Source organism: Strigops habroptila, chromosome 17 (assembly GCF_004027225.2).
Source record: "Strigops habroptila isolate Jane chromosome 17, bStrHab1.2.pri, whole genome shotgun sequence".
Classification (NCBI taxonomy): domain Eukaryota; kingdom Metazoa; phylum Chordata; class Aves; order Psittaciformes; family Psittacidae; genus Strigops; species Strigops habroptila.
This window is the reverse complement of record NC_044293.2, coordinates 2,228,964-2,252,835: the sequence shown is the minus strand read 5'-3', so window position 1 is coordinate 2,252,835 and position 23,872 is coordinate 2,228,964. Positions and strand designations below refer to the sequence as shown.

The window sequence follows — 23,872 nt, the reverse complement described above, 5'->3', positions numbered from 1 at the left end:
TGCTGCCAGCACTGCCCAGAAACTGCACAATCATGCCTGCTTCCAGAGCACCACCAGCCAGAGATCTGAAGGGAGATGAAATCTCTTGCAGTGCAGTGGGGCTTGAGCAACTGCGTGCCTCCAAAAGCCAACCCCTCGAGCTTGAATTCCCTGGTTGCCTGTGCTTGCATAGCTGGGAGTGAGGGTGGGGATGTAGAGAAGACACAGCTTGTGGACATGTGGAGCTAGATATAAAAGGGACTTGTGTGTGCGTGCACGTGTGTATGTGCATGGTTACATGTGCTGCCCCACATCACAGCTGTGTTTGGATGCAGACCTCATGCTTGCATTTCTTTGCACCCTAACAACATGCCTCTTGTGCTTGTCTGCTTGCATTGCATCAATCTGCTTCCAGTCATGTTAGTGGTGGCTTTCTGTGCCGGTTTGCCATGCTGTTAATCCCATCCTTAGCCAGCACCGCCAGTCTTGTATATCCTGGATCACCAGCCTAGCTGTGTTGCTGTGCACGTGTAGCTGTGTATAACTTCACAGCATAGGTCCATTCGGTACCCAGATAGGGTCAGACCTTTGCCCTCCTCATGGGAGCACACTTGGAACCCTGCTGCACACTCCCTGGGAATCACGGGCCTCTGGCTAGCTTGGGTGTCCAGCCCTATTTGGGGCAGCACATCCACAGCCAGAGCCAAGATTCTGTAGAATTAGTAAAACCCCACCGCACAGCCAGCTTGCAAAACCTCTGCACTCGGATGTCACCTGGGATCAGGTTCTGCTGGAGCAGAATATGACTTCTCCTATCAGCTTTCACAGTGCCAGCCTTTTTTTTTGCTGTGGAGGGGGTGAGGACAGGGCAGGCCATCCTGCATGCCTCTGCTCCTTCCTGGGCTGCTTTAAGACAAAGACTCCCAGGGACAGCAGCTCCCTGATGCTGCCATCCTCTTCTGTCATCTCCACTCTGCCCTAGAGCAGAGAAAAGGTCTTTTGCCAGGCTCTTTTCTGGGTCCAAATACATTTTGCCTGTGCAGAAACAGCTATGCTTAGCCCCTTCCCCAACCATGCAGTGGTGGGAGCCAGCCCTTGTTTGCATCCTTGCTGCCACCAGCCCTGTGCCTAAAACTTAAGTCTTGTGGCCATTGGCATCACAGAGCTTCAGGTGTGTCCCCTGTGTTTCCAACCACCATAGTCTGCATGGTGCATGGGTCTTTGGTGACTTGGTGTCTGCTGCCCTCATTGTGCGCCTGAGCTCTACCCGTGTGGGGAGGGGGAATACCTTCCCCCTCCTCAGCACAGCTCAAGCCACGCTTTTCTTCCCGCTTCCAAAGCACCCTCCTTTTCCAGCAAAACAACATCCATATTGCCGGGAAGGACGAGGGCTGGCGGCTCTTCAGCAAAACGTGGTGTTCCCATGGCAATGGGGATGTGCCGCCCTTCCCAGATTGCACAAAGAGGGGAACAGGGAAGGGATGGGTGGGGAAGGGACCGAACGGACCCCCCCTGTGACCCCCTGGGGCCGCCCCGGGGCTTCCTTCCTCCTAGGTCACCCCCGCGTCCCCCGGGGCCGGTTCGGCCGCAGCCCGGGGCGGGGGCTGAGCCGGGGCCGGTCCGCAGAGCAGAGCCCCCCCCTCCCGCACCGCGCCGCAGGGCCGGGGGCCGAGCCTGCGTGACGCCGCCCGGCACTGATTTGCTGGGGCCGCCCGCCCGGCCCGTCCCAAACTGCGGGGAGCGCCGCGCCGCCCATAGCCCCGCCGGGCAGCACCGGACAGCGCCGGCAGCCCCGCGGGCGGCAGCGTGGCCAGCACCGGACAGCGCCGGCAGGTAGGCACCGCTCGGCCCCGCCGCTCCGATGCCCCGCTATGGCAGCCCCGGGGTGGGGAAAGGGGAGCGGCGGCGGCGGCGGGAGGGAGCGGGGAGGGTCGGATCCCCAAAGCGGGAGCCGCTTGCCCCTGCCCGGGTGGCGGCGGGATGCGCTGCCCGACGGGGAGGCTGGATACCGGGATACTGCTGGAGGGCGGCGCTCCCTCTTCCCTTCCCTTCCCTTCTTTTCCCTTCCCTTCTCTTCCTTTCCCTTCCCTCCCTTTCTTTCCTTTCCCTTCCCTTCCCTCCCCTGCAAAGGCTCGGGACTGCGGCATTCCTCCACGGGCACGGCGGCGCGCACGCCCGCTCCCTGCGGGATGAGCAGCTCGCACAGAGCCCTCCTGCCCCTTGCAGGGCCCGGCAGAGGTGTTGACCGCTTCGCTCTTCCTTGAGCATCCACACTGCATAAAGGGAGCCCCCAGGTATCCCCCCTTTTGCTGGCAGCCACCCGCCAGCACAGCCGGGTTCCTGGGGGTTCTCCCAGCCCATCGGTCTGGCTCTCTTCTGCCCCAATGGCTTCACCACTGTCAACACAGCTCGTTTGTCGTGGTGGTGGGCACGGAGGTACCACCATCGTGGCGTGGCCACAAGCGGGTGGTAGACACCACGTTAGAAAGCTTTGCTCTGCAAGAGCTGGAGTCGCTCTTATGCTACCATCCTTGTGGGGTCTGTCCCTGTGCAAAGACCCTGGGATTGTGCAGGAGCGAGAGTTACCTGGCACGACTGTCAGGAGGAGAGGTACAAAGGATCCAAGGGCTCATGAATCCAGAGCCTGGAATAGCTGAGTGCTTTTGCACACAGATGGGAGGAAGCCCCCTTCTCTGGGAGCTTATTTGCACTGATTTTCTGGAAGAAAACCTGGCCGTGACCTAGATAGTGTCCCAGGACATTCAAAGAGGAGTGGGTCAGAGCTGAGAAATAACAAAGGAAAGGACAGGGGCCAGTTTCTAGGAACCCAGAGGAGACTCAGGTAGTCTTCTCCATCATGCCTTTGCCCCCATTTGCATTCTCTTGTTTGTCAAGACCAAAGAGAAGGGAATTTTTCTTCCTGGCCGGGGTTTGGGGTTGCGGATACAGAAATCTTTCACAGCTTCACAGTGAGCAAACGGGTTTGGTATTTCCTCCTAGAATGTTATATGAAAGACTGAAAAAATGCTAAAAAGAAGAATCCAGCTGGCTGCAGTGCAGGCAGTTCCTAGCTCTTCCCTGGATGCTTAGTCAGGCTCAGAGGGAGCAAACTGGTGGCCTGTTGTCCCCTCTGCCAGCCTGGAGTCCTAAAGGGTGGTAATTCACCTCCTCCTCTTGACCTGGCTCCGCATCGCCAGCCTGGAGAAGCGACTGCAGGATGCAGTGTCCTTCAGCCCCAGCGTCTGCTTTGCTGCTCCCCCACCCTCTCCCTCCATTCCGCATGTCTGCGGCTGGATTCCCCATGCGGCTGCTTGGCTGGGCTGCAAACCTTCAATTGATTCCTCTCAGCCAGATTGGATTCTCGGCAGCCCTGCGGTTTTGACAGCACATCCACGGGCCCCTCGCCCGGAAGAGGCACGGTCACCGGGCTGGGCATGCAGAGGGTGGACTCTGCCACCCCAAAACCCTTCCACCCTGTGGCTGGGCGGGCTCAGCTCAGCCCTTGGTGACTTGGTGCCATCCTTTGGCAGCCTTGGCTCCCTGTCCAGCTGCCATGTCCCTCCTTCTCGCTGCTGTTGGCCCCTTTCCCTCGCTGCATCGCAGTGAGTCATCTGTGCTGAGCTCACCCGCTGGAGCCGCAGGAGGGCTGGTGGCCTGGCGCCCGCCGGCACCGAGGGAGGGTCCCTCACCTGGCAGCCCTCTGGACGTGATGTGCAGGCACCGATTCCTCCTGCCTGCTCCCCAGCCTGGGCACGGGGCAGCAGGAGGGGAAGGCAGCGCACATAGGCCATGCTGCAGGTCTGTGCCATGCTTGTTTAATGCCTACTGTGGGGATCCAGACAGGGAAGAGTGTGGCTGGTGTTGCCTGGGGATGTGGGAGGGTGATGCTGGCCAGGCACACAGTGCTTGATTTCCTAGCTCGCTGCAGGGCTGGCCAGTCCCTGTGCAGTGAATCAGCCACCATGATGAGGAGCAGGCTACAGAGCATCACGGAGGAGAGCCAGCCTGCCTGCCTGTGCTGTGTGTGCCCATATCTGTGTGCTGGGTTCAATGGCTAACCTCTTCTCCTTCTCTCTGCCTAGACTTCTCTCTCAGTGACAGCCACTGCTGGGCACCTCAGCAGAGAGATGAACCCCACTGTCGGCATCGCTGTCATCCTGACAGGTACAGCAGGCAGACGCGCATCCCCTCCCTTCTTTCCATTGAGCTCAGCCTCGAGCAGCCAGGCAAGAGCCAGGAGGCTGCGTGAGCATCCCCAGTGCTTGTGCTCCCTGTCCAACCCCTGCTTGCCTCTCCCAGTCCTCCAGGCTGCCCACTGCCAGATGATCAAGGACCTGAGTGCCTGCCTGCTGGGCCAGAGCCTCCGGGTAGACTGCCGCTATGAGAACAAAACCAGCAACCCCCTGACCTACGAGTTCAGCATCACCAAGGACAACAGGAAGCACGTCATCCACAGCACCATCAGCGTCTCTGAGAACATCTACCGGAGCCGAGCCAACGTCACCATGCACAAGAACCTGGTGTGCCTCTACCTGCAGAGCTTCACCACCAGCGATGAGGGTGTCTACATGTGTGAGCTGAAGGCCACCAACGACTACACCGGGAACCAGATAAAGAACATCACTGTCATCAAAGGTGAGACGGGCAGCCTGGCCTCAGTCCCTCTTTCCCACCTGCTCCTTGGCTTGGCAGGGCCAGCAGAGAGAACCACAACCCCTCGTGGTGTCCCCAAACCTTCCTTGAGCCCCATAAATGTTTCCCAGCCCTTATACGCCGGTCATATCGCAGGCAGAGCCTCCGGCCCCACAGATGTCCTGGCTCTGCCTTAGCTGCTTACCCTGCCTCTTTTGGGCCCCATCTTGGGCACATTTCTTGGGTATCCTCCCATAGGTGATGCTTCACAGTCAGTCCCAGCAGAGGGGACAATTCTGCTGGTGAAGGACTGAAGAGGTATGTGGATTTTCCACACTTCGGTTGTGCAGGAGCAGTCCTCCATTTTCAGAGCCCTTCGTCTGACCTGGTGCCCATTCCCTTGTCACCTCATCCAGGCACAAGCAGGGTTATGCTTCCCCAGGTCTCTGTGCCCCCAAAAAGCTTTGAAGGGCGCAAGGTGGGAGGGGAAGCAGGCAAGGGGGCCAGGATGAGGCTTGGTGCATTTCTGTGGCGGAGAAAAGGCGAGAAGCTGAGTCCCAATGCCCTTGTAACACCCGATCCCTGTTCCTGAGGGATTTCATCGTGGCTCTTCTCTCCCTCCCCATCCCCTGTCCTCACAGACAAACTGGAGAAGTGCGCCGGCTTCAGCCTCTTGATCCAGAACACTTCGTGGCTCCTGCTGCTTCTCCTTTCCCTGCCTCTCCTGCAAGCCGTGGACTTCGTGTCCCTGTGAAAGGAAAAGCACATACGCACACACATGCACGCACACACCGAGTACCCCAGCAAACCCGCCTCCCCCGCCAGAACGCAGCCCTTGGAAAGAGAAGCTGAACCATTTGGAACGAGTGAAACCTCTCTCTGTGTTATCTCTGTATAGCCGTATATCTAACGCTAACCACCGTCCGGTGCCAAGACCCACCATCACACGCACACATGCCCTGCTCCGAAGCATGGTGGCTCTGCTAGGCAGCGTTGCTTCTCCCATCGCACCTCCCCGCTCGGTAGGCTGGCTGGTTTGCTCATGCTGGGAGCACTGGAGCCTCAGCCCCACACAGCCCGCTTCTCCCGTCCCTTTGGCTTTTGGGGTTTGCCTGTTCTCAACTGGGGAAAGACAGTTGGATCGGAAGGTAAGAGAGGGAGGTGATGTGAGCATGCAGAGGGGTCCCCGTGCTGGGTGCTGCACCCACAGCCCTGGAGGAAATGGGGTGTCCCCAGCCTGCCCGGGCTGGGAGAAGAGAGGGGAGCAGGTCTAGGAGACACCCATCAACTGACCCTGCCTCCTGAGGGCTCTTTTGGGGCCCTGGGGGAGGGGGCTCACTGCAAACATGCTTTGGCAACAAGCATTTCCTAATCTGTCTTTTACAGCCGAGCTGGAAGCGAGGCCTCCTCCAGACATCATCTGGTACCTTTGGGCTGCCCAAGCCAGAGACACCACTTGCTCTCCCCGGAGACCAGCCCTTAGCTGTGACGAGAGAATTGCTGCCAGCACCAGTGGAGGCAAGCAGAGCCTCTCTGAGCTAGCCACAGCCCCGCATTCACCCCTACTCCCCTCCCTGAGGTACCCAGAGCTGGATCCAGGCAGGCTGGTGGGGAAGCCACATCCCAATGCCTGGCCCTAGCTAGGCTTAGCAGTCTTCCTCCAGCCCCACCATGCCGCTGGGAGGACCCCATGTGCCCTCTCCCTTCTCTCTCGTCCCTTTCAGCGTTTCCCTGTCTCCATTTAAGAACAGAAAAGGGTGTAAGAGCAGCCCAGCTGGCCATGGGAAGAGAGACCGGAGGGCTGGTCCTGCTGTACCCTCACCCAGGACAGGGCACAGGAGCAGGGGAAGATGCAGGCAGGAGCATCTTCATCCATGGGGTGAACCCCAGCCCTGCTGAGCTACCCGTGCAGCCTGCGCTGTGCCACCACAGCTGAGAGCAACCCACAGCACTGCTCCCCACTCCTTGCGAGCTGCCTCCTACCTACCCCCGTGCCCCTTCCCTGCCCATCCCTGCCTGCTTGCTTGCTGTCTAGTGCTGCTGAGGCCGTGCCTAGCTGAGGTCTGGCTGCGCCCGGCTCCCTGGGCTTGCTGGTGAGCGCTGGGGCAGGCGCAGAGCCCAGCCAGCAGAGCGCGGATGCATCTCGAGTCTCATTTTTTTGTGAACATTTGTAGTTGTTTCCACAGCTTGTCGTAAAAGAAATTCTGTCGAGGGGGGGGAAAAAAGAACCCTACGAACAGCAACAACAGAAAAAAAAAACCAAAACCCACCTTATCCTCCAGGAGTGTTCCTCTGTCTGCACAATAAAACCCTAGGTTGTGTGTTGGAGCCGTGGCCACCCGTGTGTGAGGCGATGGGGAGAAGGGCCATGGCAGGGCTGGGCTTCAGCCTGTGCTTTCAGCCTCCCATCTGGGGGGGACACCCTTCCTGGGCAACAACCCGCAACATGCGGGGGAATAGAAGCAGGCAGGGACAAGTCTTGTCTTCCCCGGGGTGACCCTCTCCTATGAACCTGGAGCATGGATCCCTGCACCCAGGCCCTTTGCCCCATCCCATCATCCCACCCCTCTCCCTATGCCCCATCCTTCGTTCCGGAACCCCAGCCCTCCTCACCACACTGTGAGCTCAGGGCCAGGGCATTCCACCGTGCCGGCAGGGAGGCAAAGCAGGGTAGGTACAACTGGGTACCCCGGGATAAGTCCTGGCCCCACCAGCCTCCGGGAAGGGAATTGCCAGGGGCTGGGAATGTGTGTGTGAGCAGGGCTGGGTGTGTATGCATGTCCTAGAGCTCCTGGCCCCGGGGTGCTGTGTCTGTCATGGCAGGGTCCCTCCTGCACATGCTGCCTGTGGGGATGCCAAGGGCCCCCACATCTCCTAGAACAGCCACACACTGCTCCCTGCCCAGGGTCAAGATGCCACCCTGGGACCGTGGGGTGTGTTCACCCTCATGTTTGGGAGCGGGGCCCTGCCACTACCCACTGACACCACTGCTGACCCTGTAGCAGCCTCCCAAAGTGACGCCCAGACGCATCCCTCCCTGTTTAAGGGCTGGAGCCAGGCAGGAGGGACAAAAATGCCGCCTTAATTACACCCCTCCTAATTAGCCTCAGCAGGTGCTCACTGAGTCACAGCCGCTCGGGTGCCGGCACCGTGAGGCCACAGCACCCTGGGTGGGTCAGGCGTCGGGGAGCGGTGCTGGGTGGGTGTCCCGCTGTCCCCATGGAGCTATGAGGAATGGGTGCTCCCATGCATCACCGCCACACCGTCTGCCCCGTGCCTGCCTTTGCTGCGGGCTTAGGGGACTCTTCTCCCTATGGCTTGCCCCAAAAACCCAGACCTCCTTGATGCTCCTTATTGGGAGCCATGGGCACCACCTCTTTCTGCCTTCTTGACCCCCACACCAAGTTGTGTCCCACCCTGCTCCCTCTCTTAACTCTCCATCCACCCTTTCCTGCCCGGACCTCCATCTCCCTCCCTAAATCTCTCCCCTCCCCATACTGTCCCCATCCCCAAGGATGTCCCTCAGACATCCTTCTTCATTCCCACAACAGTCCCCCTTACCTCTGCCGCCTTCCCCCTCCAGCACCCCGTTGCTGTGGGGCACCAGCCCTCTCGGGTTCACGTCCCCTTTAAGCCTCCCCGATGCTGGAATGCAAGAGGAGCATTTCAGCGCCCTGTGAGGTCAGATAAAGACACTATATTTATCTAGCCGGTAACCTGAGCTGTGAATTTCTGCCGTGGTGTTTTTATGTGGCTCCACAGCCCTCTGGCTCGGCCCTCTCCAGCCATTGTGTCCTCTCGGTGCAGGGTGCAGGAGCTGAGCCGCGGGGTGACCGGTCCCCTGCTAAGGGTTGGGGTGCTGCCGGCCCCTCTGCATCACTCACTCTCATCCCGCCCCAAGGGAGATGCCCCGAGGAGGCAGGATCGGGTCCCCTCGCTCAGCCCCATGACCAGCCGCCTGCCTCCCGCCACGCCGGCCTCGTGCCCCTGACCAGCCACCAGCCGCCAGCACCACCGACCCACACGCAGGTGAGTGGAGGGGGTGCCATGGGGACACGGGGGGCACTGGCATCAAAGACTCAGCCTTTTGGCTGTGTAACACCATCTGGGAGAGGTTTGAGGTCTGTACATCTCCATAGAGCCCAGGCGCGAAAACCTGGCAGCTCTCTGCCAGAATGATCCAAAACCATCTCCCCGACACCATCCTTGTCCCTCAGCATGGGCAGAGCCTCCCCGGGGTCCATTCTTTCTTCCCACCCGCAGACCTCAGAGCAAGAACACATGCCCTGGGTCTTTACGTCAAGTTTCCCTGTGAGTTTAGGGTTTTATTGCCTGGGGGATGACCCCGGAGCGGTGAGTAGCAGGTTCCGCAGCCAGGTGGGTATGTGTCAGCAGCACAGAGCGGGTCCAGAGTGATGACTCCTCATCAGCATCGTGGTGCGAGCTTCCAGGGTTCTCAGGCCCGGTGGCCAGGCGGGCTGAAGCTGCACGCGTGACCTTGGGCAGGTCTCGTTGGGTGCTGGTTTTCTATCACCCCTTGGTGCCTTGGGCTCCATGCAGGGAGCAAACACTGCAGCACATTCCCCCCTAGGGCTGCTTGGGGCCACCCTTCCTAGAGGGAAACGCAGATCCCCAGAGGGATCCCTTGCCATATTCCGCTCTGGCTGTCCTACTCTTCCAGCACTCTCAGGTGAACACGGAGCCCCTACATCCCAAACCACAGCCAGGCTGGGGCAGGCAATATGCTTCACACAGGGACCCCCTCTGCCTCCCTTTTGCATAGGGCTGGGAGCTCTCATGTCACCTCCAGGCTGGGACATTGTGTCTCAAGGGATAGGGGACACAGCTCCAAGCCTGCGTAAGCGAGGAGCAGCTGTGCCGTAACACCTTGGATGGAGGCAGTGCTGTGTAAGCTGAGCCTGCCCTGGGGCTCCACGGCCACCGAGGGGGACAGCTACCACCGGGACAGTGGCTGGAGAAGGAGCAGGGTCTCTGCTCCTCTTGCCTCCCGGTTTTGGGCTGAGCTTCCCATTGGAAGCATATCCAGCAGCACAAGGAGCCCCGTGGTACCCTGGGTCCCTGGCGCTGGCCACGTGAAGGCAGACCGGACATTCCTGTGCATCAGCTTCCCCTGACACCCCAGGAGGATGATGAGGGTGCAGGAGGCCTGACTCAGCCATGCCAGCCCCAGGGCTTCACCAAGCAGCAGGAAAGCTCAGCTCTATTATGGGCAGGGAGGGGCCGGGCAGGCCAGGAAGCGATGGGAGGAACCTGTGTGTTCTCACACCCCGTGAGCTCCTCTGGCTCCTGGCATGCTCCTCTGCCCCACAGCCCTGGGGTCTGCTCTGATGTGACGTGGGGACTCCGCAGCGCAGGCAGTCCTAGCAGATGCGGCACTTCTCCATGGTAAGACCTCTCTTCCCTCAATGCCAATGGGTTAGCTGCTGTGTCCGGGGCAGGTTCCCCTTCCCAGGCCCCGCATCCCTCCATCAGCTAGCCCACATCCCCAGGGCACATGCTGCCCTATGGAGACCTGTCCTAATGCCAGAAAGAAGCTGCCTTGATGCCCTCCTGCTCCCAAGCTGGTGGCTCTCCTGGGAGCAGGGAAGAGATGCTGCTGCTGCCAGTGGTGGCATGGGGCAATGGCATGGGGCTGTCCTGGCGCTGATCATCTCTGCTGGCTAGGGGGCAAGGAGCAGGGGCAGCCTAGAGAGGGTCCCTGTGCCAGGCTGCTTTGTGTCCTAGTAAGGAACAGAGCCAAGCGTGTGCTCCCTGGAAGCCGAGGGGCTCTGAAGCTCTGACTCCCATCCATAGGGGGTGCCAGTGCCTTGTCTGGGGTCCCCATTGTGCATCTCAAACCCTGGCTGGCAGAACCACTCCTGGGTCCTCCCAGTGCTGGCGAGGGTGGCCGCAGCCTGGCCTGGAAGAGCTGGGTGTTTGGTGGAGTCCTTGCCTGGAAGGAGATTATTCACCCCTCAGCCTCCATTCCCAAACAGGTCTGTTGGCTCCACCTTGCTCTTGCTCGTAAATAGTTTCCTCTCCGCTGTGGGATGGTTGTTCCCTGGGCAATAACAACAGTAGCCGGGATGCAGCTGACTGGCCAGAAAGCTGGGCTGTTCTCCAGGAGGCGGCTGGATGGTGCTTTTGACACCACCTCCTAAAAGCAGTCCTGGGGCATTTCCACACCAGGGTTTAGATGGGCAAGGGGTGTCTGTGGAGCTGATACCCACCAGCCTAGGGGCTGTGGAGCCAAGGGGGCTCAGGGTGGCTCCCATAGAGGGGTGCTGCTGGCTCCCCTGGGGCAGGGGGTCCCACTGTGGGTGGCATGCCTGGGCTCTGAGCAGGAGCCTGGGTCCCCCCAGGGTCAGGCAGGGAGTGATGCTGCAGTGGCTCCTCTTACTGAGGATCCAGTAAGAGGATCCCACCCCCAAAACTGGATGCGCCCTGTATGCTGCCAGGGCTGTGCGAGGGCTGGGCCAGGCACCGTCTCCATCACCTCCTGGCTTGGAGCCGGGCCAGAGCCCGCCCTTGCTGGGCTGGGAAAAGCCTTTGAATCAGGGTCATCTCCTGGGTGACTGGAGACTCTCGGAGCCACATGAGCCACTGTCCTGCCAGGGAAGGGACGCCAGGCTCCCAGGGAGCTGAGCACCAGCAACACAGGGACCGAGGAGCTCGGCTGGGGTCCTGCGACCCTGGGCAGGTAGGGGACCAGCCATGAACCTGCCAGCATGGGTGCTGAGAGCAAACCTCCCTGCAGATCCAGATAGTGTTTGCAGGCACTGAGGGCTGCTGGCTGCCGCGCTGCCCTGTCCCAGCTCCGGGCTGGCTCCGCGTGTGCTCTGGGTGCTTCTGACTCTGTCCCCTCTATATTCCTGCCCCATGTGGGTGCCATGGGGCAGAAGCCACCAGCTCCCTGTGGGGACTGAGTGCTGGGGTGTCAGCCACCCCTACAAGCTGGCTCTGCCCGGCTGGTGGGGGCACAGTAGCCACCTCATATGGACTTACATCAGCTTGAATTACTGATGGGAGGCCAGCAGGGCAGGGAGACGGGGCAGGCTGCTTGGTTGGCTGGGCACTGCAATGCGGGGATCCCCGGCTGTACCCAAACCATGGTCCATGGGTGGTTGTGGTTGCACCAAGGTCTTCACGCACTGCCTGCGGCTCCTTTCTGTGGTACAAGGTGCCTGAAGGCACATGGGTGGCAGTGCCAGATGGGCCCTGCTGCACCAAGGTCTCTAGAAGTCATGGCCACACTGCACCCCACAGCCCCCCCTGCGCCCTTCATCCGCTGGGATCCCATTGCTGCCTGCCCCATGGTCTCCATGCGAGGCAGGAGCCAGTGAGCTACTGGGTGCTGGGTGCCCCATTGGCTGCCCATGGCCCATGGGAGCTGACCCCTGAGCTCTTCTCTTGCAGTCAATGACACCAGGAGAGCCTGCAGAACGCCAGCCTCCATCATGTCCCAGCTCTCCTCCACCCTGAAGCGGTACGTTGACTCATCCCGCTATGCTGAGACCACCTACAGCAAGGTGCCCAGCGGCTACAGCTCCTACACCTCCTATGGATCCACCTTGTCCACATCCTACGCAGGCAGTGACAAAATCGGCTTCAAAAGCAGCTACCTGCCCTCCCCCCGCTACCACCATATGGGGCTGTCCCCAACCAGCGGCTATGACAGCAACCGGCTGCCCCTGTACCCCGACTCCAGCATCCGTCTGAGCTCCACGTACATCCGCACCCAGCCCCGGCCACCGGGCGCTGGGCTGAACGGGGGTGCCTGCTACGCCTTCACGGGAGCCCCCAGCAGTCCCCCAGGCTACCTGCCCCCCCCAGCATCTCTCAGCCGTCGCAAATCCATCAGCCACTCAGACCTGGCACGGGAGTTCTCTGGGCTGCACGCCTCGGACAGTGCCTATGCAAACACCAGCGCGCAGGGACAGCAAGAACTCAGCGCCCTGCAAGGTCTCTACCAGGCTGCTGCGCGCTCCGACTACGTCCGCAACTACGTGGAGAGCTACGGGAGGAAGAACGGCCCCAGCAGCTTCCCCATGGGCCCCCTCAGCCCCTCACAGACCCTGCCACCCTCAGGCACCCGCGGCACCACTCAGTCCTGCGAGAGGAGTGATGATGGGTACTGCGACGTGTCCCCACGGAACACCGTGGTAAGTGGTTCCTGATGGGGATGTGGTGGGGAATGTCACCCACGCCTGCTTGTGCTGAGACAGGGAGCCCGGGACATCTCATGGGATCTCCCTGGGAGTCTTGGTGCGTTGCTCCGTGCCTCTGTTGCTGCTGCTGCTGCCCCTCAGCGCCGTCCTTGCTGTCACAGCAGTCCTGGGCTAGAGCTGCTGACACAGCCGTGTGCGGGCAGGATGGTGTCCTCTGAGGGGCTGTGCTCATCGCTGCCTGCGCCATGGGTGCCTTGCAGCTAAGGGTGCCCTTGTTAGATATAAGGAAGACGTTCTTCACTGTGAGGGTGCTGAGGCACAGGCACAGGTTGCCCAAAGAAGTGGTGAATGCTCCATCCCTGGCAGTGTTCAAGGCCAGGTTGATGGAGCCTTGGGTGACATGGTCTGGTGTGAGGTGTCCCTGCCCATGGCAGGGGGTTGGAATTGGATGATCTTAAGGTCCCTTCCAGCCCAAACCATCTATGATTCTATGTGCTGTCAGGAGCTGCGCCTTTCTGCATGTGAGTGTGACAGCAGGTGGTGACACATGAAGGCAAAATCACAACCTGTGCATGCAGGGTGTCCCCACAGAGCTGACCTTGCCCACACCCCTTCCTCTTCTCCATCCCAGTCCAAATGGGTTTCGTGCTGCTTCACCCCAGCTAGAGAGGGTGACATGGTGGGGCTGGGCGCTCGCCTTGCTGGAACACCCAGCTGGGAAGGCTGGTTTGGCTGGTGCTTTGGCACAATGACTCGGTGCCCAGCTGCTGGTCAGGTTTTGCACTGATACCCGGTGATGCCTGATCACTGGAATGGCCTCTTGCTGCCATGCTGTGCCTCTGCCCCTAGCATGGGCCGTGGCAGCCAGGGAAGCAGCAGTTTCTCCATGGCAGCGGCTGCTCTGCTCAGCATCACACGCGGTGGCAGGCACTCGGTGCCCCAGGTATCAATTGGTGCTGCACCATCCCCAGGGCCTCAGCCCAGGCCAGGAGCTGGCATCACAGACGCAGCCCGGCTCGGGCGCAGAGGGGAGCAGCCTGGTAATTTTCCACTCAGGTTTGCTTCCAAGATCCTGTCAGGCTCTGCACGCGCTGTCTCCCGCTCTCTTTCCAGTCAGCCTTCATTCACCCATGGAGGAGGCCAGTCTGCCCTGGCGCAGGGTCTGACCTGCAGCTCTGTCCCACCATCACCAGCCAAACCAGGAGGACAAGGGCTGGCAGATTCTATCCTTATTTCATGGGGCTCAGCAGGAAAGGTCTCCCCGCTGTCCCTATGAAGCTGCCTGTCCCTTTCCTGGCAGGGCTGGCCCCTCTCTTCCCTCTCCCTGGCGCTCACCTGGGTTTTAAGCACCCATCTGAGCCCCCAGGGCAGTGGAAGGGGTTCCCCAGTGCCTGCTGCACCACATGCAGGGTGCCATCAGTACCCTGCCCTGCTGCGAGACCCCCCGTGCCCAACCTGCCTGGTCCCTGGTCCCCAACCCCAGGATGCAGGAGCAGGTCGGAGGGATGGGTGAGGGCGGAGGAATGGTGCTGTTGAAGGGAATTCCTGCCTCCCACAACAGGCCCTGGTGGGGGGCACCAAGGGGGGACCCAGAAGCTGCCGCCAGCCATGGCACACACTGAAGCCCTCACCACCACTGCTTGGGCTGGGGCCCCCAGCACCGGGTGCCCACACACTGCTGCAATGTGGGTGCCCCATGGGGCAGCTACTCCCAAACTACACTTTGTGCTCTGTATGCAAACGCAGACAGGGGCTTTCCAGCCAGGGCTGATGGTGGTGAGGGTGAGCAGGGTTCGGCAGCACAGGGCGCTAGGGCAGGCGGGGACGATGGATCAGTGACATTGGCTTAGGTTTCCTTAGTGCTTTGATGGGCTATTTTCCACTCCTGTGGGGTTTTTCCCTCCGTTTCCCAAGCCAGGAAGCAAATGTACCCATCGTAAAACAGAGTTGGGCGCCTGAGGTCGTGCCAGGCGCCGGAAACAAGCGCATGTTGCAGTCCCGGCACTGCCATCGGTTCTGCCCCATTACCCAGCCCTACGGGCAGTGCCAGCAGCACCCGCCAGAGCCAGGGCATGGTGGGGCTGGCTCAGTGCCTCTTCCCATCCCTTCTTCCCCAGCCACCTCCTGCCTCTGCACCACATGAACCACCACCCAGAGCAGGAGGCGAGGGTGCCCACATTGGTCCCTACCCACACCATCGCTCTGTGCCTCAGTTTACCATCCCGCAGGGCAAAGGGAGGTGTGTGCAGCTGCAGTGAGTGGCTGCGCCTGCTGGCTCCATGCCACACTGGCTCCCGGGAAGGGCAGGCTGGTGGGGGGGGGCAGGACCAGAGCTGTGCCGCCCCATTAACCACCCTGGGTGAACATAGGGTCAGAAGGCCAGAGCCACCCACAAAAGTGCCGGCAGCTCTCCGCAGCCCCATCCTGAGCAGCTGACATCTCTGGCCTGCAGCCAGTGCCGGCCCTGCCTGCTTGTGTGGTGCCAACCAGGTCCGTGGCAACCTCTGCCCATGGCAGAAGGTCACCACTGCAGAGGGGACAGATGAGGGCAAGGAGCTGGCTCTGAGGGATGCCAGCCCACCGGGTCCCCCCTTCTCAATCCTGCTCCAGCCTTGCCCTGAGAGCCTGCGTGGAGCTTGGTCTGTGGTCCAGGGTGCCCGATGTCACCAGGGCACAAGGTTCGGTGAGGGATGTGGCTGAAGGCCACCCCTTTAGCCATGGAACCAGCTCTGCCAGCACGGCGCATCCCCAGGGAGAGTGCTGTACCAGCACCCTGCACAGAGCTGGGGGCAGACTGTGCATCAGGACAAATCCTGCGCCCAGGCTACCCACCGGGATGCAGGGCAGGGTGGTGGGATCCCTTGCTGGTGCGGGCAGCCCTGGTACAGCAGTTCACACACTGGGGAGCTGTGCCATGGTCCTGGGGCCCAGGATGTGACATGGAAGGGCAGTGAGAGCCACGCAGCATTCGTGAGGCTGGTGGGGTGCACAGCCCCATATGAACGTCGTGTCCCCGTGTGTGTACGGTGTACACACCGCGGGGTGTATATATATACACATGCGCGCGCACGCAAGCAGGGATTACGACAAGCATCCTGTTGTGATGCAAAAAGCCCTGGCCCTGCAGATGAATAACGCTGCAAGATGCCTCCTCAGATATTTTTGCTGGTGCCAAAAATAGTCCGTCCCCCCCCCCCCACCATCAGCCCCTCCACTGGCTGTGCCGAGCTTGCGCTGCGGACAAGGGGAGGCTGCATCTGCAGCAATTGGGATTCAGGCAGCAGCCACTGGCTCTGGCTGGGGGTGTATTGGGGTGGCATGGGGGGAAAGCAGGTTCTGCTCAGTGCCTCCAGCCCGGACAGTGATGCTGGAGGCTCTGGCTCTGCTGGGAGCAGCAGCAGCGCTCTCCCTGCCTCCGCTGCCCATGGAAATTTCCCTGAGCAGGCGGGTAGGACACCTGGGCACACACAGCGGTCGCAAGCCTCTGTTGCTCACCCTGCTGCGGTCAGAGGGGAGAAGCAGAGGGAGACGCAGGACTGGGACACGGGATAGCTGGGCTCCCTGCCAGCTTCCTCATCTGCTGCAGGAGAAGAGGCTGGGCGCTGCCTGCTCCCTGCCTCAGTTTCCCCAGTGCTCACAGGGGAGGCACCCGATGGGGTCTTTGCTTCACACGGGATCTGGGGGGAGTTTTTCCCCAGCAGAGGAAGCAAGGCTCTGAAATACCCTCTGAGCTCAGTGTCAATGCATCCTCCAAAGAGAGGGGCATGCGCTGCCTGCTGCTGTTCAGCTCCCCCAAAATGGGAGCCCAGCACGGCAGTGCAAGGAAGGCACATGTCTGGGAGCCCCTCTCAGACAGCCCTTAGCCCCTCTGTGGGCACCCCATGCACCCACATGCTGCGCGAGCGTCCCAGTTTGACCGAGTTCTAGCGAGTGACTCCTGGCTAGGGCAGACCCGCTCTGCCAAGTGCCTGCCCAGCTCTCAGGCCAGCACCGTGCCGGCAGCACAGCGTGCCCGGGGCCGGGAAGCCAGCCCCATCAGCGCTGGAAGCACGGGGGAGCCGGAGGCTCTCCTCCCGCTGCCTCCTTGCCCTATTGCCCTTGTGATGCTAGTGTTGGGAGACGGACACTAGTGCGTGGGGAGCAGCGCTGCCGAGAGCTGATTGAGGGGGTACTGGGGATGCAGTGGGGTGCTGACAGCATCCTCCCCAGAGCTTCCCATGGTACCGGGAGCGTGTCCCACGGGCACAGCCGCCCTTCGCGGGCCCCCTTGGCTGTCGGCTCGGCTGTACCACGCGGTGCGGCGGGGGCCGGCCGTCACCGAGCCGCTGCCGCTTCTCCACCCATTTGATGTCAGAGCCGCTCAGGTGCCGTCAGCCCCAGAGCCGGCACCGGCGCCGGCGCTGCACAACCCCAGCACAGCGGCGCTCCGCTGGAGCCGGGCGCCTGACCCTGTGTCCCGGGTGGTAGCTCGGCCACAAGCAAAAGGTGCCCACCCGGCACCCCCCACCCCCGGCATCCCCCTATACCCACCGCTGGCCCTCGCCGTCTTGCCGTGCCCGAGAGGGCCATCATGAGGGACTCGTACACGGTGACGCTGCCCGAGGAGCCCCCCGCGCTCCCCGACCTTCACAAGGACCTGCGGCCCCGCACCTCCATGCCAGGGTCCCTGCTGGTCTCTACCTTCGTCGGGCTCGTCCTCAACAAGACCAAGGTACGAGCTCTGCGGCTGCCTGCCCTCCGGCTTGCGGGGGGGACAGGAGGGGGTATGGGGAGGGGGTGGCCCCTGCCCTCACTGGGGAGCGTGGGGTACCCCATAGCATCCCCTTCGCTGGAGGATGGGGTGCCTGGGGGTGGGTGCCCATCCTGGCTCGCCATGGGGTCAGGGTGCCCCGGTGTCCTGCTGGAGGGGCAAGGAGCAGGGGAACGCACGTGTCAGGACGCCTGGGTCACCCTCCCAGCCCTGCCCTTGTGGTGACCTTGGCCAGGTTCCCGTGCCCCAGCCTGCCCATTGCAAGGAAGGGGCTGCTGGCCACGCTAGCCCCTTGGCAGTGCCACCGTGCTGAGCTTGGCTGTCCCCAGAGCAGCAGCGCCAGGGCAGATCTCCTGCTGCAGGGATGGCAGAGGCAAGGGGCAGGGAGGGCAGATCTGGGCACTTATGTAAGTCTGCCTGCTCTAGCTCTCCTGCTGCCCCAAACAGGCCCTTGGCATGTGGACCCGGCTGGGACAGCACAGTCCAGGTCTTATCCCTTGTCCCCATCCCCTGTCCCTTGTCCCCCTCCTGCAGTGCAGCCTCAGGGACTCCCCAGCCGCCACCGCGTGAGCCAGCTCTCCTTCGCCGCCTCTGAGCACTGCCGTGTCCTAGATAAAGCCCTGGACGGGCGAGGGGGATTAGCTGGAGTTGAGTCACCAGGGGAGGGAAAACCGGGGGGGGAGATAAGACCTCGGTGCACACAGGCTTGTGCCATGGGATGGGGGCACCTGGGCCTGCGGTGCTCCAGGCTCTGGGAGGGCATCCTAGCTCTTGGCCTGGCCAGGCAGTGGGTGAAGGCCATGTCTATGGGGAGGTTTGCACCCGCATTGGTGGGACACTCTGATCCCTTTGGGCACCTGCAGGGAGATGCCCAACCAGGGCAACTGGATGAGCAGTCCTGTTTGGGATGGCCGGTGCACACTGGGGCAGCTCCCAGGAGATGCAGCTACCCCCCTGGCACAGTGACCTTGCCTCCCATAGGCACGGGGATGTGAGCAGCAAGGGTCAGCCCCTTAGAGGGATGCAGGCTGTTAGGACACAGACCCACGTCTCCTGCTGCCTGCAGCTCTGGTGTGACCCACCACAGCCCACTGAGCCTGCCCCATGGCCTGTGGCTCCCTGCACAGGGATAAGCGATGGGTTTGCCTGGCACTTCTGCACAGCCACCCGCCAGCACTGAGCTCTGTATCTGGGGACACCCCCATACACTGGGCACTGGGGGGCACCCGCATGGCACTCGGGGTACCCGGTCGGTCCGGCCATGCCATGTGCACCCACACAGGGTGGCCGAGTCGCCGCTGGTGCTGTGGTGGGTGATGCCTGCGCCGTCGCTAAGGAGCACGTGTAAGTGGATCTGGGTTATTTTGGGCTGCTGTCAGGGCTGGGTGCTCAGCACCTCCCACACACACACCAGATGCTGCTATTTCGGAGCTGCTGGGCCCCCTCCCCTCCTCTCCTCCCGCTCCTCACGCTGGGGGGGTGGTGCCTGAGGATCCTTAAAACCTGGTCATCTGAGGGAGCAGGATCAGCAGTGTGACCCCGCAAGCCTCATTGTCCCATCACCCTGCTCTGGGCACAGTGCCGGGGAGCTCATCCCACCGCTACCCTTTGTGCAGGGCCGGGAGCAGGATCCCTGCTCCATCCCACCAACCCCATGCTAGGACACAGGCAACCCTGTGGCCCCTCTGTGCTCTCGGTCTCTCCAGCAAAGAGTGGTCTTCCTCCCGGCCCCATCACCCAGCTGCCTGTGTCTGTGCCTGTGTGGGCCTCCCCGGCTTAGGGAATACCTGTGGACCTGGAATTGTCCCATAGCACTGGCCAGCGGGTGGTTGGGAGGGCAGTGCTGGGCACACAGCCCCATTCCTGGGCTCACTGCTGCAGGGCTGGGCTTGCACTTTCCCAAGTGGACTTTATCCCATGCCACGGTCTGGGTGTGCTTGTGCAGGGGGGGGGACACCCAGCGTGGACAAGGCAGCAGCAGTGGGGCACTGTGCACCTCTTGCAGCCGTGGTGCTTCCACCCCGCAGCTTCCCAGGGCACAGGGCTGGCAAGGGGAGGCAGGAGCCGTGGTTGGTCTGGCCTGTAGCCCAGGGCATGGGGCAGCAGTGTCACCAGGCAGGGAGAACTTTGAACACTGCACATTGTCCTGGGCCAGGGAGCCAAGCAGCAGCAGCCGGGCAAGCAGGATGGGGCAGGCCAGCCACAGCTTCCCACTGCGTCCTTGGCTATGGTCCTGTGTGCATCCAGAGCAGAGAGCAGCTGTGGTGCTGCTGTGATGCCCATAGGGAGATAGGGCTCTGCTTGCACTCGAGGGTCTGCCCCATGGCACCGTGGCCCCGCTGTGCTGCCCACAGGCATGGGCAGCCTGTGTTGGACACTGTCTCAGCCCCATTCCTTCTCTCTGCAGAGCTCCAAGGTGGTGCAGGGGCTGACTGGCCTGCGAAACCTGGGCAATACGGTGAGTGCTCACCCAGGCATCCAGCCGGGGCCCCCAGCTCATACCATGCTGGCACATCTGTGGGGCAGTGGGGAGCCCTGTCCCTTCACCCTGCCCCCCAGCACCCCCACTCTCGCCCCAGTGGCTCCCTGCGCCCCAGTCCCGATGGAGCTATCTGAGGAAGAGGTTCCCGTGCTCTGCACTGCTTCGTCCCTATCCTCTGCCCACCCGCCCCGCGTGTCCCCCTTCCACCGCCTGCCTCCCTCTGCCTCCCGTTGCCATGGTTTTCTCTTCTGCCTCCCCCAGTGCTTCATGAACTCCATCCTGCAGTGCCTGAGCAACACCAAGGAGCTGCGGGATTACTGCCTGCAGAACCAGTACCTGCGGGACCTCAACAACAACAGCCGCATGCGCACCGCGCTCATGTCAGGTAACCACCAGCCCCTGGTTCCGCACCCTGCACCATGTCCTTGCTCCCCGTGTCCTGGGGAGCCCCCCAGCCAGAGGTTGGTGGGGCCAACCTCTTCTTCTCAGCCTCGCTGGGGCTGGCGCTGAGCTGTGGGTGCCCAGCCAGCGGGAGGATCGGGTCCCATCAGCAAAGCGGGGTGCTGAGCTCCCCCCTGGAGGGCACGGCAATGCCGTGCCACCAGAGCGGGCTGCGCTGAAGACCTGCCTCTCTGCACACAGAGTTTGCAAAGCTGCTTCAGCTGCTCTGGACCTCGTCCCCCAACGAGAGCGTGAGCCCCTCCGAGTTCAAGATCCAGATCCAGAGATATGCCCCCCGCTTTGTCGGCTACAAGTAAGGGGTGTCGGGGTGGCAGCGGCAGGGGGGAGCTGAGCTCCTGCCACTGCTCACTGGCTGTGCCCTGTGTCTTGCAGCCAGCAGGACGCACAGGAGTTCCTGCGGTTCCTCCTTGATGGACTGCACAGCGAGGTGAACCGTGTGCTGGTGCGGCCACGGGCAAGCACGGACACCCTGGACCACCTCCCGTAAGTGCTGGCTGGGGCAGAGGCAGGGTCGACCCGCGGAGGGTGACCACATGGGTCCCTCTGGGCTTGTCACGGGGGCTGGCATCCCCCAGGCTACGCTCAGTACCGCTGTGTCTCCCCATCTCCTGCAGTGATGATGAGAAGAGCCGCCAGATGTGGAGGAGGTACCAGGAGAGGGAGGACAGCCGCATCAGCGGTGAGCAGGGCTGTGGGGAAAGGAGGGCAGGGCTGGGAGAAGGGCTGGAAACGTGGGGTCTCACCCGGCTTTGTCCCATCTTTGTCCCACCAGACCTCTTCGTTGGGCAGCTGAAGAGTTCACTGACGTGCAGCGAGTGCGGCTACTGCTCCACAGCCTTCGATCCCTTCTGGGACCTATCCCTGCCCATCCCCAAGGTCAGGGCTCCTCTCAATCCCTAACCCCCAGCGCCCTGCCCTGCACACCCTATCCCTAACCCACACTATTCTCCCACAGAAAAGCTACGGGGAGGTGACCCTCATGGACTGCCTACGGCTCTTCACCAAAGAGGATGTGCTGGATGGGGATGAGAAACCGGTATGGGGCAGATGGGCTTGCCTTGGTGCAGGCTGGACCCCTTTCTCTCCATGCCTGCGTTGCCAGAGCCCCATGGGGCTGGCCTCTGCCTTCACCCTCCTTCTCATGCTCTTTGTCTCCCACAGACGTGTTGTCGCTGCAAAGCCAGGACAAGGTGCACAAAGAAATTCAGCATCCAGAAGTTCCCCAAGATCCTGGTGCTCCGTATCCTTTAGGCAAAGGGATGGGGCCAGGGGTGCTGGGTGGGGGGCAGGCACTTCCTCACAGGCTCCCCTTTATCTCTTGCCTCCTTGACCTGATCCCCAGACCTGAAGCGCTTCTCAGAGGCCAGAATACGAACCAGCAAGCTCACAACCTTCATCAACTTCCAGCTGAAGGACCTGGACCTCCGGGAGTTCGCCTCGCAGAGCTGCAGTGAGTGCCTCTGTGGCAGAGCTGGGGGGCAGACCCATGGATGCCGGTCCCTCCTGGCCCCAGCTCTGTACTGGCATGCCGGGGGGCAGCAGGGCAGCAGCCGGCACGGCTGAGCATCCCCTTTGCTCCCCACAGACCACGCCGTTTACAACCTCTATGCCGTCTCCAACCACTCGGGCACCACCATGGGGGGACACTACACTGCCTATTGCAAGAGCCCCATCTCCAGCGAGTGGCACAGTTTCAATGACTCACGGTGAGGCTGAGCATGGGACAAGGGGTGGCTGTGGGGTCAGGGCACGCAGGGACCCCCTGCCCAGGGCATCCCGGTGCGTTGTCCCCATCGCTCACAGCGCATCTCCCCGTATCCGCAGTGTTACCCCGATGTCATCCAGCCACATCCGCAGCAGCGATGCCTACCTGCTCTTCTACGAACTGGCCAGCCCGTCCTCCCGCATGTAGCCAGCCCTGCCTCCCTGGGGACCCCCTGCGACACCCCTCACAACCGGCCCCACAAGTGCAGGAGGAGGTGAAGAGGAGGGACCCCGAGGTGGCTGCAGTGGGAGGCTGAAGGCAGGCAAGGAGCAGACCCCGAGCAAGGAACACCCCAGCTCCAACCTGAGGAAGGCAGCGGCGGCAGGGCAGGGCCCAGGCAGCTCAGGCACCTTCTGGTCGCTGGCATTTGTTTTTTACCTTGGGGTACGTTTTAGTTTCTTTCTTCTTTTCTTTTTGGTTGGTGTGTAATAAAGATACTGAGCAAGGGACATTGCGGGCATGGGGCTGCCGGCCCCATTGACTCAGCCAGGACCTCTGCTCCCCTTGGGGGAGCACCCACAGCTGGGGACTCAGGAGAGCCTCCCGCATCCCTCCTGGCCTCTTCGGCACTCCCATTCTGCTTGGCCATCCCAGAGGATTTGTGAACTGCTCCCGGCCTCCTCCCAGCACTTCCGAACCTCTTGGCAAAGGACCCAAGCCCTTCAGTGGCCTCCGTCCCATCTCAGGCAGCATGTCCCCACCAGCTGCCCCATGCACACTCCTCAAAAGCAAGACTCACGGACAGGAAGGAGGAAAACGTTTTGTGGAATTTCTATGTATTTATAGTGGACTTCGCTCAACCTGGAGCACCCCGCTGCTTCCTGGCTCTCCAGGGACTTGTGCCGGGGGATGCTTCAGGTAGGTTTTTACCTGCATCCTCATACGACGGTGCCTTAAACCCTTTGGGGGAGCGGGAGGCCATTGGGGTTGCACAGGAACATCCGTCCTGTGGAGGAGAGGGAGGGAAGGACAGTGGCTTTCCGGGACCATCTGCAATTGGGGCTTTCTTGTCCCTGCAATCAGGAGCCCCCCTGGGTGCCCGGGGATGCGCGTCCCCTCCTGCCCTGCTGCTCTGTCCTCCAGCTAGCAAACGCCAGTGGCCTTTTAAGCCTTTAATTTATTCTCCTCCCCATCCTGCCTTGCCTGAGGTGCAGCTGGAGGAGAGACGGGCCTGACCCAGCACAATCCCAGCCCCAGCCCGCAAGGCAGCTACATCCAACCCAGCAACCCATTCTACTTTGCCCTCACTGGCGCTGCGGGCACACACTGAGCACTCTGGTGCCATGAGCATCCCACCCAGCCCGGGGCATCCCAGTGGGGCTGGGATGGAGGGGAGGGCAGGCAGGATGGAGGGGCTGCCCGCGGCAGGTACCGGACTGGGGCAGCGTTGCTGCTTGGCAGGTGGCTTGTTTACTGTGTAAGCAAGATGGGAGGGAAGTGTCTCATACAAGGGAGACTCGTGCAGGAATAAATTTTAGCTTGAACAGTGCTGTGTACCCGTGCTTGTCTCTGGGCGGGCAGATGAAGGGCTGTGGCTCCAGCAGCCGGAGGGAAACCACCGCCAGAGCCTGCCAGTGCACAGCTCCAAAGGCATCCGTGCCCCACGGCGTGCCTGGAGCAATGGATGCAGGCAG

At 61.7% G+C, this 23,872-nt stretch overlaps 2 protein-coding genes across 4 annotated transcripts; both read left to right on the top strand.

The window, feature by feature from the left end:
* The first annotated feature begins 1,421 nt into the window (after positions 1–1,421).
* THY1 (Thy-1 cell surface antigen) lies at positions 1,422–6,939 on the top strand. 2 transcript variants are annotated; one of them, XR_003994257.1, is made up of 5 exons: positions 1,422–1,812; positions 4,062–4,143; positions 4,279–4,614; positions 5,253–5,759; positions 5,998–6,939. XR_003994257.1 is itself a non-coding variant. In XM_030505310.1 (4 exons), exons 2-4 carry the CDS (start codon positions 4,107–4,109, stop codon positions 5,363–5,365), a joined length of 486 nt encoding a protein of 161 aa, XP_030361170.1. In that variant the 5' UTR covers positions 1,422–1,812; positions 4,062–4,106; the 3' UTR covers positions 5,366–6,939. The 2 variants fall into 2 exon arrangements, 1 of the variants encoding a protein (XP_030361170.1); XM_030505310.1 differs by having other exon boundaries at positions 5,253–6,939.
* An 803-nt stretch (positions 6,940–7,742) lies between these two features.
* USP2 (ubiquitin specific peptidase 2) lies at positions 7,743–23,724 on the top strand. Of its 2 annotated transcripts, XM_030505307.1 has the most exons (13): positions 7,743–8,640; positions 12,028–12,773; positions 19,937–19,987; positions 20,273–20,396; positions 20,654–20,765; positions 20,846–20,956; positions 21,088–21,152; positions 21,246–21,349; positions 21,429–21,509; positions 21,635–21,713; positions 21,816–21,923; positions 22,059–22,179; positions 22,298–23,724. In XM_030505307.1, exons 2-13 carry the CDS (start codon positions 12,069–12,071, stop codon positions 22,383–22,385), a joined length of 1,749 nt encoding a protein of 582 aa, XP_030361167.1. In that variant the 5' UTR covers positions 7,743–8,640; positions 12,028–12,068; the 3' UTR covers positions 22,386–23,724. The 2 variants fall into 2 exon arrangements, with proteins under 2 accessions (XP_030361167.1, XP_030361168.1); XM_030505308.1 differs by lacking the exons at positions 7,743–8,640; positions 12,028–12,773 and adding an exon at positions 17,104–17,490.
* Positions 23,725–23,872: the final 148 nt, after the last annotated feature.

Bases quoted from the DNA above. Each gene is read 5' to 3' on its own strand.
- USP2 (XM_030505307.1), top strand. From the start codon at position 12,069: ATGTCCCAGCTCTCCTCCACCCTGAAGCGGTACGTTGACTCATCCCGC. The intron at 20,957-21,087 runs GTAAGTGCTGGC...CATCTCCTGCAG, and splicing joins GACACCCTGGACCACCTCCC to TGATGATGAGAAGAGCCGCC. The intron at 21,153-21,245 runs GTGAGCAGGGCT...TTGTCCCACCAG, and splicing joins GGAGGACAGCCGCATCAGCG to ACCTCTTCGTTGGGCAGCTG.
- THY1 (XM_030505310.1), top strand. From the start codon at position 4,107: ATGAACCCCACTGTCGGCATCGCTGTCATCCTGACAG. The intron at 4,144-4,278 runs GTACAGCAGGCA...TGCCTCTCCCAG, and splicing joins CATCGCTGTCATCCTGACAG to TCCTCCAGGCTGCCCACTGC. The intron at 4,615-5,252 runs GTGAGACGGGCA...CTGTCCTCACAG, and splicing joins GAACATCACTGTCATCAAAG to ACAAACTGGAGAAGTGCGCC.